The 17107-nt window shown below is 36.2% G+C and overlaps 1 protein-coding gene across 4 annotated transcripts in view; it reads right to left on the minus strand.

The window, feature by feature from the left end:
- Positions 1-15753, minus strand: part of LOC121386066 (uncharacterized protein YBL113C-like) — a 29828-nt gene extending 14075 nt beyond the window's left edge. For all 4 annotated transcript variants that reach the window (XR_005959586.1, XR_005959587.1, XM_041516880.1 and 1 more), the window contains exons 1-4: positions 15630-15753; positions 9547-9639; positions 8431-8543; positions 7282-7346 (exon numbers count right to left, since the gene is read on the minus strand). Coding sequence is in view for 2 of the 4 variants with exons in the window: in XM_041516880.1 (XP_041372814.1) it covers positions 7282-7346; positions 8431-8543; positions 9547-9639; positions 15630-15678 (320 nt within the window). In the remaining 2 variants the exon portion in view is untranslated. The remainder of the gene's footprint in view (positions 1-7281; positions 7347-8430; positions 8544-9546; positions 9640-15629) is intronic.
- Positions 15754-17107: the final 1354 nt, after the last annotated feature.

Consider the following 17107-nt stretch of genomic DNA (forward strand, 5'->3'; position numbering starts at 1 on the left):
TGCTAAAAGTTGCTAAAGATATAATAAATCTATTTCTTAATTACTTGGTCACTTCCTTGTATATTCTGGTTAATTCTTTATTTACTTTTGAGCAATTACAGAGCATCAGTTACAGGGAACATTTTGTTTTCCATTTTTTTAATCAGTGATATTTCTAGTCAATTGATTAGCAACTACTGTTTAATGTTTTAAAACTGTGTACTGATCTCTGAAACCTGTATAGGTAGTACTAAACCAAATAACTTCCGGCTGGGTCAAAGTTCGAGGTGCACCCAACTTTTGATAGAGAAGTGAACACCACAAGTCCTGTGATTGGTTATAAATGTGAGTGTGTTGGTTGTAAAAAATAATAGTTTCATCTGGGTAAAAAAAATATGCAATTTTATTTCATCTAGTACCAATGTGTCAAGTAGCCTTGTGCTTGAAACATGTATGGAATTTTGTGCGGAACTAGGGTAGTCATAGACGCTGTAGACCCGTTATTTCAGAAACAAGCAGCTTGACCACCAATTTTTTCTGATTCACTTTAAGTGTGAGGGGTGGTAGTATTTATATCCATGGCGTTTATGTTGATTGATACGCTGCAGGTAGGAGTTTTAGCCACATATGTTACTATTGTCGTCTATGGGATTTGATTTGGTAGTATACACCCTATAGCACATATTCAGTGCATAACAAAAAATATTATAATTTTGTCATTTTATTTAATTAAATTATACTGGTTGATTAATTAGCCATCACTCGGCCATGCAAGTTCACAATGACCTTGACCTTGACAATAATCTCTGTACATGGCTCTGAATGGAGTTTGAATCAAAGTTAGCACTGAGGAAAAGTTGGTTTTGGCCTATAATTCATACTGTAAAGATTTCAATAATTTCTTTTTACATGGTATTTGACTTGCCATATGCAACTGCTCTTAAATATGGTATTATATACACCTGGAAAAAAGTATCGCAACACCCCAAACTTTTTGATAATTGCCAAATGCTATCGTCAATCATATGCGAAATGCAAATAAAAACGTCATGCCAATGTACTTTTTGGATGAAATACACCTCAGGGAAGAATTAAATTACAAATTCAACAACATACTAAACAAAAACACGCATTTTATTCTGAGAACCCCAAAAGATGAAAAACCTACAAAAAATGAGGTGCTGTTAAGTTTTGTTGTGTGAAGTTCGCAAGTGCAGTCACTGTCAATATTTTGCCCTCCAGTCCTCAACAAATGACCCAAGTACACAAACCATAACATTCTATCAAGATCCTGTGGAACCCCTTCCAGTCAGAATAAAATCGACTTTCCAGACCCTCAGTAACGGGTGTAACCTCCTCCGACGGTGATAACTTCCCGTACCCTCCTCCTCATCGACTGTACGAGACGTTGCATCTGACGCTGAGGTATTCTGTTCCATTCCTGGTGCAGAGTCTGTTCCAATTCCGCCAGATTTTGTACTGGAGGCTCCCTCTCACGTACCCTGCGACCCATGATGTCCCAGATCATCTCTATGGGGTTTAAATCTGGACTCCTGGCAGGCCAGGGTAGCGTTGTGACTGCCTCCTGGTGTAGGAAGTCAGTGACGACACGTGCACGATGTGGCCTAGCATTGTCATCCATGAAAATTGGCCTTGTGTTCAAAGGATGATTATCAAAGTGTGGCACAACAACCGTGTCCAAGATGTCTGTGAGGTAGCGTTGTCCGTTTAGATTTTGCCTGACAGTTACAAGGTCGAGTTTGCAATCGTGTGACATGCAACCCCACACCATTATGGACCCTCCGCCAAACGGAACCTGCTGCAAGATGTGCCTTTGGGCATAAGCTGTACCTCTCTGGCGCCAGACACGGGCTCTACCGTCAGTCATGAACAACAGAAATCAACTCTCGTCCGACCAGTGTATTCTCCACCATGATGCTAAATTCCATGGACGTCGCTGTTGACACCAGGCCAGCCGTGCGGCAATGTGAGCACGGGTTAACAACGGACGTCAGACGGGTCGTCTGGCTCTATACCCAGCTGTCTTGAGTCGATTCCGCACCATTCTGTCTGAAAGACGACGATTTGGCAGCCATTCTCATTTCAACATGCCACTTCTCATGAACGGATGAATCCTGGTGAGTCTCAGAAGGGCGGTATTTTCCCTATGACTTGTCACACGTGGTCGTCCGGAACGATTACGGTCCTTAACATCATTGGTTTGTTGATGTTTCCGGACCAATCGGCTGATGGTGGATGCACGATGGCCAACATTTCTTGCGATGGCTCTCAGGGACATACCCGCACTCCGCATGCCGATAACCTGCCATCTGACAGTTGGGGTGGCCCCATATTCTAATAACATCAATTAATTCACAAAATCTTCTCAGTTTTCTAACAGTAAGAACGGTGGCTTGAAACACGTGTTTTGCCCAGTGCGGGGTACCTGTAATGCACGTTTCACTACCCGCATGCGGTAGCACGTGCAGACTGTATCTCAATATATGGTGTAGCAATAGGGTCATGATTGTGGACCCCACAAACAGACTTTTAAAATATTTTGAAATTTTGATATGAGGCCTGATTGTTTTGGGTGTTGCGATACTTTTTTCCAGGTGTATATAGGCAACCTGAACTAAGATTTTAATAGCAATTTATTTTTATATTAAAAATAGCATTTGCCAATAGTGGGTTAATGTCTTTAGTTTCCATTAACATAGTTAATTTTTCATGTATGAAATTCTGAAAACTCAAATTTGTAAAGAACTTGATTTTTATTGTCATTTTGAGATATTTATAGGGTGCTATGGTATATTTTAGACAAATTTGTAGTTTTATGCAAAATTTAAAGTAAATTTGAAGAAAAACTTCACCAAAAACATAATTAAATTTGTTGTCACTATTTTGCCTTCTGTTCTTATTTATACATAACAATAAGGTTGTTAAACATATATTTAGATCTCCAGATAAAAATTTTTTCTTAATAATCACTTAGTTAGCTCTCATGAAGAGCATTTTGAGTTTATACTAGATTCAGAACCAATTTGGATTAAGTTGATAATTTATTTTATTGTTAAAGCTGTATTACCTAATGTTACTAGCTAAATAGAATGCTGAATTACAGATTGTAGGAATACATCCAATATACATATTGTATTGATCTGGATTAGAAAATAATGCAAGAAAATAGATGTTCAGATAATTTTGTCATTTAAAAATAGCTTTTTTCAGTAATTAATCAAAAATAAATGTGTGAAAGCTACATGATAATTCCAGATATCACAACTATTAAAACCTCCAACTACAGTAGGCTATAAATAAAATATAGTCAGGAATATTGGTGGCTGGCAATGGTTTTGATGATTCATTATGAAAATCAGTATGGCCGAAGGATTTGAAATTCCCACACCTGGTAACTTGAAGACACCCACACCCAGCATACAGGATTTCCTCCCAACACTAATGTTCAGGACATTAAGTCGTTACTTCATAAAGGTACAGTCATGTTGGTGTTTCCTTCCTCAGACAGTGCATTTTTTTAATACTGATATTTCTTTGATGTGCCTGTTAAGTTCTTCATAATCTAGGGGTCAATCAAGTGCATGTGTTTTAATGGAATTCTTTAAAGGGGTAGAGGTACTCTGACTATCTTTGTTGTCTCTACATATATACCCGAGTACATACACCCAACTGAAAGTAAATATCTTCAGGAGTTTTATTTTAAAACATTTTGTTGTTTAATATGACATATTGCATTTGTACAAAACTGTGTGCAATATATAAGCCTTTTGAGGTGTACATTATATTAGGTTGCACTGTAGAAACAACAGTTTCAGTGAGGTTGTCAGTTTATGTCAGAACACACCAGACACTGGTTGTCATAAAGACACATAGCTGGACAATTTTTGAAAAATGTATGTTATCAGTATAGGTAGTACTAAACCAAATAACTTCCGGCTGGGTCAAAGTTTGAGGTGCACCCAACTTTTGATAGAGAAGTGAACACCACAAGTCCTGTGATTGGTTATAAATGTGAGTGTGGTGGTTGTAAAAAACAAACTTTTCGGCCGAGCAGTCTTAACCTTTTTTGGCTTAAATTTTAGAGTCCAGACATGTATCGGTATGCAGTACTCTTTGTAGACTTAGGTAAAAAACAGGCTTCACCGAGGAATCGAAATTCAGCCAATCAGAACACGGCTCCCACTCGGTGTTACTTCTTGTTTATGAAGTGTCTGCTATTCGGTCCGCGCTTACTAAATGGCTTTTTTCCAAATTCCGCCCACTTCAAACTTACCCCCCCCCTGCTCCGGAGTCAGTCACTGGCGAAGTCAGAGGCTAATTCCGTAGTGGGCGTGCCTGAACCTTCGTGGATAGGGGCACGTAAATATAGTTACCCATACCCATAGTTTCATCTGGGTAAAAAAAATATGCAATTTTATTTCATCTAGTACCAATGTGTCAAGTAGCCTTGTGCTTGAAACATGTATGGGGTACCTGTAAAAAAAAGTACTCGAATTTTGTGCGGAACTAGGGTAGTCATAGATGCTACCCGTTATCTCAGAAACAAGCAGCTTGACCCCCCAATTTTTTCTGATTCACTTTAAGTGTGAGGGGTGGTAGTATTTATATCCGTGGTGTTTATGTTAATTGATACGCTGCAGGTAGGAGTTTTAGCCACATATGTTACTATTGTCGTCTATGGGATTTGATTTGGTAGTATACACCCTATAGCGGTCACAATGTGATACTGAACAAAATGTTCCCAGTTATACACAATTACACAGTTTACAAAATCTCAAAAGACATGTGGAACAGTACTACTAGTGAGATGTTAAAACTAAGTAAATATATTACTTCTTCATCACAAGGAGGCGGGACGTAACCCAGTGGTAAAGCGCTCACTTGATGCATGGATGGTTTGGGATCGATCCCCATTAGTGGGACCATTGGGCTATTTCTTGCTTCAGCCTGTGAACCTTGACTGGTATATAAAAGACAATCTCCTTTACTGGTATATAAAAGGTGGTGGTATGTGCTGTCCTGTCTGTGGGATGGTGCATATATAGAGGCTATTTCATGGGTTTTTTCGAATACGATTTTTATGTCAACGAGTGATATGTGAAAACCATATTTCACACATCACGAATTGACATAAAAATCGTATTCGGAAAAAACACCATGAAATGGTCTATTTATTATATACATATTTCCAAATTTTTGACAATATCTTTCGCTTTTTGGTAATATCTTTCGCTTATTCTATCGAAAACACGTAACGTCATGATATATTTCTTCCTATGGAACTTTGCCAGAAAATTTACTTGACCACAGACTTTTAAAAAGAAATTTGAATGAAATTTATCTTTATTAACATTTATTTAACAATACTGCGGTGCAAACATACCTGACAAAGCGATCCTCCAAAAACTCCCACAAAAACAAAACGAGTCAAATGCCGTTAAATTCTTACACTTACACTCAATGACACTCCATTGTGTCATCATTATTTAGCTTCGTATTCAATTCGTTTTAGATATTTTATCGTAATTGCACTTCGTATCCCTTTTTTTATTAGTACAGTTGATTAAATTACATTTTTTTATTTTTCAAATACGATCAGATGCATTGGTAATCATCAAATTTAAATACGAAGAAAGGAGACAAAGGAAGATAATTTAATCATGCACTTTTACAAAAAGGTAAATACGATTTCTATATTTTCACTGTAGCTAAAATACAGTGAAAATATGACTTTTCACCGGATATGACTTTTATGGTTTCCATAGATCTGTATATTTCATTGCTATGTATATAATAAAAAGGATTCCTTGCTACTAATGGAAACATATAGTGGGTTTCCACTCTCAGAATATATGTCAAAATTACCAAATGTTTGACATCCAGTAGCCAATGATTAATAAATCAATGCGCTCCAGTGGTGCCGTTAAACAAAACAAACTAACTTTCTTCTTCACCACTAGGTCACATCTTTGGACATGTTACTGCAGAGAGGAATTCACACACAACTCCATACATACATACAACGTGATCACTCATAGGTTAACCTCCATCTCAAGGCTAGCTCTGGCAGTCACCAAATTCGCCAATTGCGAATTTCAAAATCAACTGGCGAATTTTATTTTAATTTGGCGAAATAATTTCATATTTGATATTTTGTAAGAAAATAACTGGATTTTCTGCAATTTTTCAAGTTTAGTAGATAATTTGGCGAAAAGGTTTGCTTACCCAGAGCTAGCCCTGCATCTCTATGGCTACCACAGCACCACTTAACGATAACCATCCCTTCCCCCATATACTACTCTACATGTATTACTGTGTGTGGATGTTTTGAACACTGATTAACACTTCGACACCCTATATACATTTGAACCAAAACCACAGCAATAAGTAAAAACACCTGGTTGGTTTCGAGCTCATGAAAACTAGAATATTATATAGCAGGATTAAAGCTACATGTTGGTCCAATTTCTCATACAGCATTAAATAAATTGGTGAATAAAAAAAATTCAATTAAATTTTGAAATAATTACCTTTGTTTGAAATAAATATACATAATTATATTTTTAATGTGAACTGAAAAGATCATTCATAGATGCAATGGTAAAGAACTTTCACTTGATCTAAGACTTATAGTGTTTGAAAATTTGAAGCTAAATGCGAAATGTAATTTAGAGCTAAGTTGACACCGTCGCGGAACCATCAAAAAAGTAATACCTTTATCTTGCCTTTTGACTTTGTCAACGCAAAACAAAAATACAGTGAAACAAAACCATAGGTCCTATGACTAGTTACAGCACATCAGTTTGTTTTTAAAGTTAAAGTTTTTGTTTAATATTTGGTAAATTTTAAATAGCGTCTTAGAGGAAACCTGGTACATTTTTTCATTAGTAGCAAGGAATCTTTTATTGCACCATCCCACAGTCTTTGATATACCAGTCGTCATGCACTGGTTGGAGAAATAGCCCAATGGGCCCACCGACGAGGATCGATCCTAGACCGACCGTACATCACTGGGCTCTGTCCCAACCCTGTTTTTAAAAATAATTCGAGTAAAAAGTGTGTTTTGTTTAACAACACCACTAGAGCGCACTGATTTATTAATCATCGGCTATTGGATGTCAAACATTTGGTAAGTTTGACATATAGTCTAAAACCTGCTACATTTTTCCATTAATAGCAAGGGATCTTTTGTATGACGGGGAGTGCAACAAGAGAGTGTTTTACCACTAGGCTATGTCCCACCCCATGACTTGAGTAAACAAGATGTAATATTTCACTCACTTTGTGGCATACTCTGTATCAAAACAGGCTCCCTGTACTTTCTGTTGAATCTCCTGTACCTCATGCTGCAAACATATAACGAAGGAATGTTAATTAATTCTAACAAACATTCTGAGAGTACTGCCAAAAGCAATACATGTCCCCTAATAGGCCCAACAAATTTTTGTATTTCCTAAATTCAAGGGCCATAACTCAAGTCAAAAATGGGTAAATCGCCATGAAAGTCAAACTTGATCTGTAACAATACATGATAAAGCTATACACAAAATTTCATGAGGGACTTGAATCAGTTAAATTGTATTTGTCCCCAAACTCGATATGGAATTGGCAATTGTGAGATTAAACAACATGTAAAAACACTTGACTTAGGCCAGACATGTTTTACTTTATGACTTACAGGCTACACAACACAATGTCGGAAATTGGAATAAAAATAAAATTAAAATACGAGGAAATCGCAAAGTCACATAATATAAGAGGTGAAATAATTTAAATACACTTCTTACATGTACATGTATGTAATATAACGTTTCTCGGGCTAGCTCTGGGTGTGACAGGGAAATTTCGCCAAATTGTCTATTAAATTTAAAAAATAGCTGAAGCACAGTTATTTACTAGCAAAATATCAATTATTACATGAAATTATTTTGCCAAATTAAAATAAAATTCGCCAATAGTTTTTAAAATTCACAATTGGCAAAGTTGGCAAGTGCCAAAGCTAGCCGTGTTTCTTATTTCACATACATAACACTGCACACATTCATCTAGCAGGTCTAGCTCTGGCAGGTGATCATTTTTATTTTAACAAAAAATAACTGGGTGTTTACAATTTTTTTAAGTATAAACAGATGACGTAGCAAACGTTTTTGCTCACCAAAAGCTAGCCCTGATCTAGTGAAAACAAGCGTAAAAAAGAACCCACTCATGTAATAAATTGCGTAATAAAATGTTTTGACTTAGAGTGCCATTTCATAAGCATAGTTTTGAGGTGGAGTGAGAAAAAACAGGGCTAGCTCAGAGTAAGCAAAACATTTTGCCAAATTATTTTTAAACTTCAAAAATTGCAGAAACATGGTTATTTTCTTACAAACTATCAATTATGCCTGCACCGCACCAAAAACAATATGCATGGAAAATGGCCAAGCTTACTTTCTGTTCCACAAGTTGGGGTAGCGTTTTCCTCACATGTTCTTGGATTCTGAAGAAGGCTAGAGATGGCTCATTAGCAATGGCATTGATATTTTCTGAAAACTTGTCAGCAACTGCAATTAAAAAAACAGAATTCATCATCGAAGGAAGGAAATGTTTTATTATTTAACGATGCACTCGACACATTTTATCTAAGGTTATATGGCGTTGGACATATGGTTAAGGACCACACATATATTGAGAGGAAACCCGCTGTTGCCACTTCATGGGCTACTCTTTTCGATTAGCAGGAAGGGATCATCCCACAGACAGGATAACACATACCACAGCCTTTGATATACCAGTCATGGTGCACTGAGAAATGCCCAATGGGCCCACCGACGGGGATCGATCCCAGACCGACAGCGCATCAAGCAAAACGCTTTACCACTGGTCTACGTCCCGCCCTGAATTCATCATTGATACCAAGATGTCCATTACATTTGAAATCAGGAGGCTGTTTAACAAAGGTATGTAGCTACATGTACATACATGTCAGTGACAGATCCAGAAAATCAATTTTGGAGGGGGGGGGGGGGGGGGCAATGACATGTAGCTGAATGTCCTGCAGATATTTCTCAGATTCTTGAATGTAAAATATATATATATATATATATATATATATATATACACATATATATATAACTGTTGCAAAATATAGGGGGAGGGGGACGAGGCAGGCACCCCTTAGATCCGCTGTGGCATGTGTATCTAATGAATGTAGTGAGGTGTAATAATTTAATAATCATGGAATATTAAAATTTTCATAGCAACATTTCAACTGAAAATTGATTAGCAACTAAGAACTGTTTAATGTTTTAAAATTGTGTAGCAATCTCTTCAACTAGTAGAAAATCACGATGCGATACTGAACGAAACGTTCCCTGATAATATTACAAATTTTAAGGCTACGCGTAGTTGTCAATCTTTTCATACAGTATATTATTTTAAATGAAAAAAATCCCCACCCCCCAAAAAAACACCAACTATTACATGTATCAACCACTTTTCACTTTTTATAACTTTCCATCTCAAATTCCCATGACTTTCCAACCCCATGCCTAAAATATCAATTACCTCGTCTTGTCTTGTGTTCAAGGTCAGGGTCGATTGTATCTTCAAACAGCTGCTGTCCACTCATACTCATGCGACTGTAAAGACCATCGCCACCTACAGTGATAAAAAACATCTAGTATGCGACTAAGTTTAAACATAATTCAGTCTTCCCCAGGAAATGTGAGTATTCACTCTTGCTTCATTCCAAACTTACCTGGAAATTTTTTCAATTTGCAATGAAAAGTTTCATTAAAAAAATCATATTTTGGACATAACTTATCTTGAGCTCGTCTTGATTTTGCTCATGATGAAAACTGTAACTGTAAAATAAAAGGGCCGGGTACATGTATCTCACATGACATCACTCAAGCAGGCACTGTATACCGCATATTTAGACAACACTCATCTCACTACTCGGCAGTACCATTTATCTCGCACAAGTGAATTGATGTTGTCCTTCACAAGCCTTTAATTGGCGAAGGAAGGACAACGTCAATTCACGAATGTAAGATAAATGGTATTGCTGAGTAGCGAGTTGGGTATTCTATTTATTAATTATGTGATTAACATAGACTGGGATCTTTGTCAACATTTTATATGCAACACGCAAGCACATCGTTAGCATAAAGTAGAAAACCAGTTAACTACAGTATTACCGAATCCTGAATATATACAAAGATTCCCAAATGTATTACTTGCGATGTTAGGACTAAAAAGGATGAAGCACATTTTCCCCCTCTTTTTCATGGAAAATACTTAGTACTTGAAAAAAAAAAAAATCTGATTGTTACAAATAAAATGTATAATTAATTCATGAATTAAAAAGCAGTTGAAAATAATTCAAACTTGTATTTCTGCTTAAATCAAATATTTAGTCCTATAACAGCATACATCAATGAATTTAAATACTGTTTTGCATTTCTTAATAGGAAGATTGCCGCTCTGCAGTGTGGCATTTTAATAAAGTTTTTTTAAATTAGATTCAGGCCCTAATCTAGAATTGAAAAAGTAGGAGACGTGACTTTTCCCTTCCCAGAAGAAAGGGGCAAAGTTTGATACAAATAGGCGAAGTCAAGGCTTGAACTTAAGAATTTGTCTAACATGGCAATTTAAAAATAAAATTGCCATGAGTAAAATGGCCCACCGACAGCAATTTAAAGCCTACCCACAGCATTTGAAAAAAACCAGAAGACTTTTGCAGCAAATAAATATGACTGAAAGGTTATTCTGGTGTATGTAGTCATATTTTAAATGTACTAATGTTATATACTGGCAGCTAATGTATTCCAGGTGGAAACATTGTGCTATGATTGAGGAGCTTTACCCATGGCACTTTTGTGCCGTTGGTGATGCTCCCGACCTAAAGCAATTTATATCTCAACGACAGCAATTGCCGTTGGTGCCGTCATTAACTTTGAGCCCTGCAAAGTGAACATTTATTGGTACATTTGTAACGTTCAATTGGGAAAATTCTGAATTTTACACTTTGTTCAAATCGTAATATTTTGATATAAAATACTACTTCCGGTAATAAAGTTTAAACAAAACAGTTACATGTTTCATTAAAAATGTGATATTATTAAGTAGTTGATAATGTGTCACAAAAGTGATAAGACCAAAATGTCCAAACTAGTGTCCTTTAAGAATCAGCTGGTTTTTCGAAAAATCATTCTCTGCTGTCGGCATGTTGACCTACTAACAGAATGAGTGGAATCCGCCACATGGTACATCACAGGTCTGATAAGAGTCAAATCGACTGAGCAGTGGTTCCCCCCCTCTCCCCCAAGCATTTTACAAAAAGTCACTTTATTAACAATTGGGATGGTATTTTTGTTTTTTATTTTTAAAACTGTAAATTGTAATGTTTATGTATTTTTATATATACTGTGTATTAATAATGTGCCATAAGTCTGGACCTTTAAGTATTAATTAGTATTTTCTGGCATTACTGAAATGAATATGGCCGAGGATTAACAACGCTTGACTGGTCACAGTACATTGCGCGACACGCGCAGGGCTAAAAATTTGGCTTTTTTTCACGAGAATCCATGTGGATTCCCATGGAAGCAGACCACAGGAATCCTCTGATTCTAAACATTTTCAGAGAAGAATTTTATCAACAGTGTTAGTATATAGAATTTTGTGTCATATGCAACTAACTGTATATGGATTAAAAAAACAACAAAAAAAACAATACTATTAACTGGAAAGAATAACCAATTTGTCAGTAATAGTTTATCCAATTTTAAAACAAAAACAGTTTTTTTAGTTGTTGGTTCCATTTTTTCTTTATACTTATAGTCAGTTGGGTTTTTCAGTTGTCTTATCACCAGCCCCAAGTTCAGCCAGCAAACTTTCGCTAACGTTTGCAAACTATTTGATTGGTTCCCAGTGTCGCCATTTGGTTTACCGTGAACCGCACAAACCAGTAGATCGGACGTTTTTCCACTCGGTCTGGCTGAACGCAGCCCATTACTTTTCGAAGATTGTGCATGGGATACTTTTGCCGATATATTTTGCTCATTGGTTCAATGTTTGTATGGATATTACTGAAGCACATTTTCATAACTGACAAAAAGATGTATTGATTAAAAAGAGCAGGTGATTCAAGGTTAGGAACATAATATCAGTGAACTAACATAGAAATGTTTGTTATAATTTCTAAATTTGGGAACACTTAATTAGTTACTGTCTATTGTTATTATGTAAGAACTAAACAAACATGTTCCTTTCAGTTCTCTTCATTGGCAATTTGGTTCATAAAAATGGGCCAACCACCGCTTCGCTCCAGACCAGACTAGTCTTAATAAACCACTATGTTTCAAACTTGCACGGATTTGAATGTATGCTACGCTTTTGAAGCCAGTTTAAACTGAAGCTTGATGACCAGACTATTTTTTTTTTTTTTTTTTTTTTTAAATTTTAAATTCGGTAATCATTTAATGTTTACTCACTGATTATTCAATTTAATAAATTTTTATAAAATATTTCATGCGATTCCAAATAGATTCGATGTTTTATGCTTGCACGAATCAGATTCAGAGATTTGCGCAAATGTTTAGCCCTGACGCGTCACTTTGAGAAACAATAGCCCAGTTACAGGTGTATCTGAAGAATGTCAACATTACACAACGACATGTATTTAATCTCTTCACAGCAGACACTGGCATGAGCATTATCATTTGTTGGTTGATTTTGATAATAAAATGAACCAGGTAAAACATTATTGCATCAAATCAATCAGTCATTACAATGCACAGAAACCATTTCCCGTTAATAGGCAGGTTCACGATTACTCGAGCGAGTCGAGGATACAGTCTGACGACAATGAAAAAAACTGTCCGACATATGTTTTTGAAATCGGATTAGGTCCAAAATATTATGGCAACTTCGACTTCTCACTACTGCTAATAACTCAGCGACTTGAGTCGACTTTTGGCAAAGGAAACTCTCATTTCACCGGCAAGATTTGGGCTGCAGATTATTAGAATTAACTTTCTGATGTAATACTCAACAGACAATTACAGATACTAGTCACCCAGTACATATATGCATTGTACAATTGTTTATCTGATACACTTCATGTTTTTCAAAGTTCTTTTAAATATAAATTTGTACCAGTGGGTAAACTGTTTACACACACTTGCAAGACACCCACACAAACACACACATTCATCAGGGCTTCTAGAATTTTATAAAAATCCACTAGCCATGGGATCAGTGATTTTAAAAATGTACTAGCCATGATTAAAAATTCACTAGCCCTACTTTTAATAAATACAATTTTACTAATAGTAATAATCAGATGTCACCTAAAAAGGATATAAAGCTTTAAAATCCTTAGATTGGGGGTGGAAAGAGGGGGCAGGATATTCATATTTACAAAATATGTAACTGCAATTAGCCATCGGGCTAGTTGTAGGTATTTACTAGCCCAAAACTAAATATCACTAGCCATGGGAGTGGGGCTATCATGATCTAGATGCCCTGCATTCATACATACACTATATCGGTATATATATATGTTTTTGGCTCCTACTTTTGCTATTTGGAGCCCCCCCAAAATACAAGTAGGCACCATCTGGCTCCTGGACAGAAAAGTTAATGTAGAGGGCTGAAGTTATTGGTAAACGCCTGGGGTTACCAGTCATATCATCCCCAGGTCATATCGTTCCCGTGTGAAAACGTCCCCAGTTCCTACCAAAACGTCCCCGGTCACAAGATTGTTATGTGTTGGAAAGATGCATACCCGGACCACCAACACATACTGACACTTTAGCAAATGAAAAACGCGTAATTTTAGAGTTAATAAAAAAACATGATTATTCCTGCTAACTGGGGGCAGCCATTTTGTTTCGTTTTTGTGACGTCCGGTGGGATCGCTTGGGGCGAAGTGATGTCAGCTCCTGACCATCTCCTGTATGTACAGTGTAAACAAAAGCAGTAATTTTCGACAAGGCGCTTCTCTTTGACCAACCCGACTTGTAAAACAGCATAACTGACGTAATAATATAATAAACTATTTAACTAAATATATTTAGTTGCATTAACGGAACAAAATGGGGTTATAGTATTTTTCTCTGTTTAATAATCCAAACGTAAAATGTACACTATTAAACCTATTGATATGCTACGTTGGAGTAAAAATTACAACCCACGATACCCAAGTGATAATTTTCTTTTCTTTGGAACTACGTAATTTGTCAGTTCTGTGGTTTTAGATGGAAAAGTCTACTTAATCAATAGTTTTACAGAACTATTTACAGTAATAAACCATGTCCATTACAATTTTAGGGGAGACAGGTAATATTCCACAATACCGGTATGTATTTTTGTGTCTAGACAGCGTCAATTAATTGGCTTGTCTGGTTACCAATCAAATACACACCTACCAATCAGGAATCACAGGTAGAAGCAACTAACAGCATAGACCAATTAACTAAGAAAACACTCCGTGTATCATTTCAGTACATAGGTTAATGCATGGGCAAAACATTGTTAATTGTTTCGACTTGTTGTGTAGCCACTTTGACAATGGTATTTTATTTTGTATTGAAAAATAATATATGTAGTGCTGGATATACTTATTGCTGGCTTACTGGGATGTGTATTATTACAGAACATTGCAATGTATTGCTATTTATTATCCCGCAAAAACCAGGTAGATTGTGTTTCTCTAGTTCTAAGGCTCATTCCTGACGTTACGTGTTAAGTATTACGTAACCACCAGCTCGCCAGAGGGCGTACTCACTGAGATGGTACAAAATGGCTGCGCCCGTTATATATAATAGCCGTCACATTTAACCATTTTAATAATTAACTATATGATTATACGTGTTGATATTAAGCAATAATGTGCATTATATATCGTTGAATATGCATACCAAGCCAAATGCCTTAATTGTCCTCTCCTTTAACACCGACTACACAATGCATACACAATAATTATTTGAGAGAAGTGGAATCAAATTAAATGTCATTTTAACCCTATTCAATCCCTGAATGCCAAGCCTATACATCAATATTTATCTTCCAACAATTTTTTTTCTGTGTCGGGTTTTTCCCACCGAAACATGCTTATTCAGTCAGATTGAGATTAACCATCTAGAATCGATTATAAAGCACACCGGGCCATAATGACACAGGGACGTTATGGTCGGTCCTTTACATGTGGGGATGAAATGTACTTAACATTTGAAGTTTAATTTAGTCAAAATAACATCCTAGAAAGCACATCGGGGCATTATTTAAAACGTTATGGTCCTTCGTATGTGGGAACAATTTGACACTGGGACGTTATGACTCACTGACTGGTCATCACCGCTGGTTCTCTGAGGAAAAGTTTTAAAAATTATTATTCTTAAGTTAATTATGGAAAAATTTGCATGGGGTTGATAAATTTGTAATTATCATTATAAATAAATGTGAAAATAAAGAAATATTGTAATTTCAACTATGACATAGCCTTTGAGGGCTGTTATTTTACTCGCACAAAAAGACCATAAAGACTGGGCCACTTTTTGTATCATCAATATATTCATGAGATTTCTTTTGACGTCCAGCAATAGTCATTAAAACGAAACAGTGACTGAATTATAGTTTACCTTGCATGTCAGATGAGTGATATGCCAAATACCTTAACCCATTGTCCATTAATAAAACAAAATCAAAAATTAAATCGATCTAACCAGTAATCCGAATACCATGGGAAGACAACTCTGATATTTCTGTTATTGTATTTTTCACCTATTGTAGTAGAGCATTCAAATGACTCCGTTTTGGTTTGCCTCCCAAACTTATTAAATTCTTTCCATAATGTACATATTACTATATTACTGACGACAATAATATTTGGTTCAATCTGAAATGAGAATAGAATCAATAAAAGTAGTAGTAGTAGTAGTAGTAGTAGTAGTAGTAGTAGTAGTAGTAGTAGTAGTAGTTGTTGTAGTAGTAGTAGTTGTTGTTGTTGTTGTTGTTGTAATAGTAATTGTAATAGTAGTAGAAGAAGTGGTACAAGTAGACTAGAAGTAGAAGTGCCACTTAGCAGTAGCAGTGCCAGAAAAGAACAGAACAGAACAGAACAGAACACTCAGGGCCATCGTTCGATGTCATTTGAGAAATACAAATATTATACATAATATAACAGCGTCAAGATGGCAGGGATTGAAACACAAGTGATAAACTGTAAATAATGAAAGGAAGAGGAATGTTTGTTGACAATAGTTATCAGTCTACACAAGTTTCTAACGATGCCTATCGTTTTACAGTTAAAAATCTGCTTAAATGTGTTTACATTTGGTCTTGTAAAATAATATTTGTGAATATATTTACACCTATCTTCTGTAAATTTGGTATTGTACCACCTTCCTGTTTCAATAGGTAAAAAGTGGTTAGCTATACCAAATCTAATAGTTCTTCCATTTCATTTTATTTCAACTTATTTTCGTGCTTATATCCAATTCAGGTACGCTGTCCTGGGCACACACCCCAGCTATCACGAGTCGTCTGTTCAGGAAAGAGGGTTAGTGGTTAGTTGATAGTGATTAGAGAGAAGTCGGTGTAATGGTTTTATACGGGATCCTACCCAATGAGTGGTTAAAACTCACTAAGGTTGGGTGTCGGTATACCGTGCTGTGAACCCAGTAGCTACCAGCCTTATGTCCGATGTCTTAACCACGACACCACCGAGGCCGGTGTCATTATCCAAATACATACAAAAAACTTTAAAATGACATAAAAGCCGCACCTCTATGTCGCTGGAAGGACAGTTATAACATCTGAAAGGCCAAAAGATGTCACAGTTGACCTATATAGATCTCTGGAATGAAACGTCGGGTTTACTAATCACAACCAATGAACGTAAACCTAAACACCAAGTTTCTTTAAAATTGCAAGAGGTCATGAAATAATTTGATTGATTTGGAGTGCTGTTTGGATCTGTTATTTCTTTTATTTTTTGGATTAATTATTTATAATCAATAAGTTATTATTCCTGCCAAAGACGAATCCATAATTTCTGTCCAAATGCCACCTCTATGACCTCCACTAGTTCCGAGTAGGTAGCATAAACGTACGAGAC

Source organism: Gigantopelta aegis, chromosome 2 (assembly GCF_016097555.1).
Source record: "Gigantopelta aegis isolate Gae_Host chromosome 2, Gae_host_genome, whole genome shotgun sequence".
Taxonomy (NCBI): domain Eukaryota; kingdom Metazoa; phylum Mollusca; class Gastropoda; order Neomphalida; family Peltospiridae; genus Gigantopelta; species Gigantopelta aegis.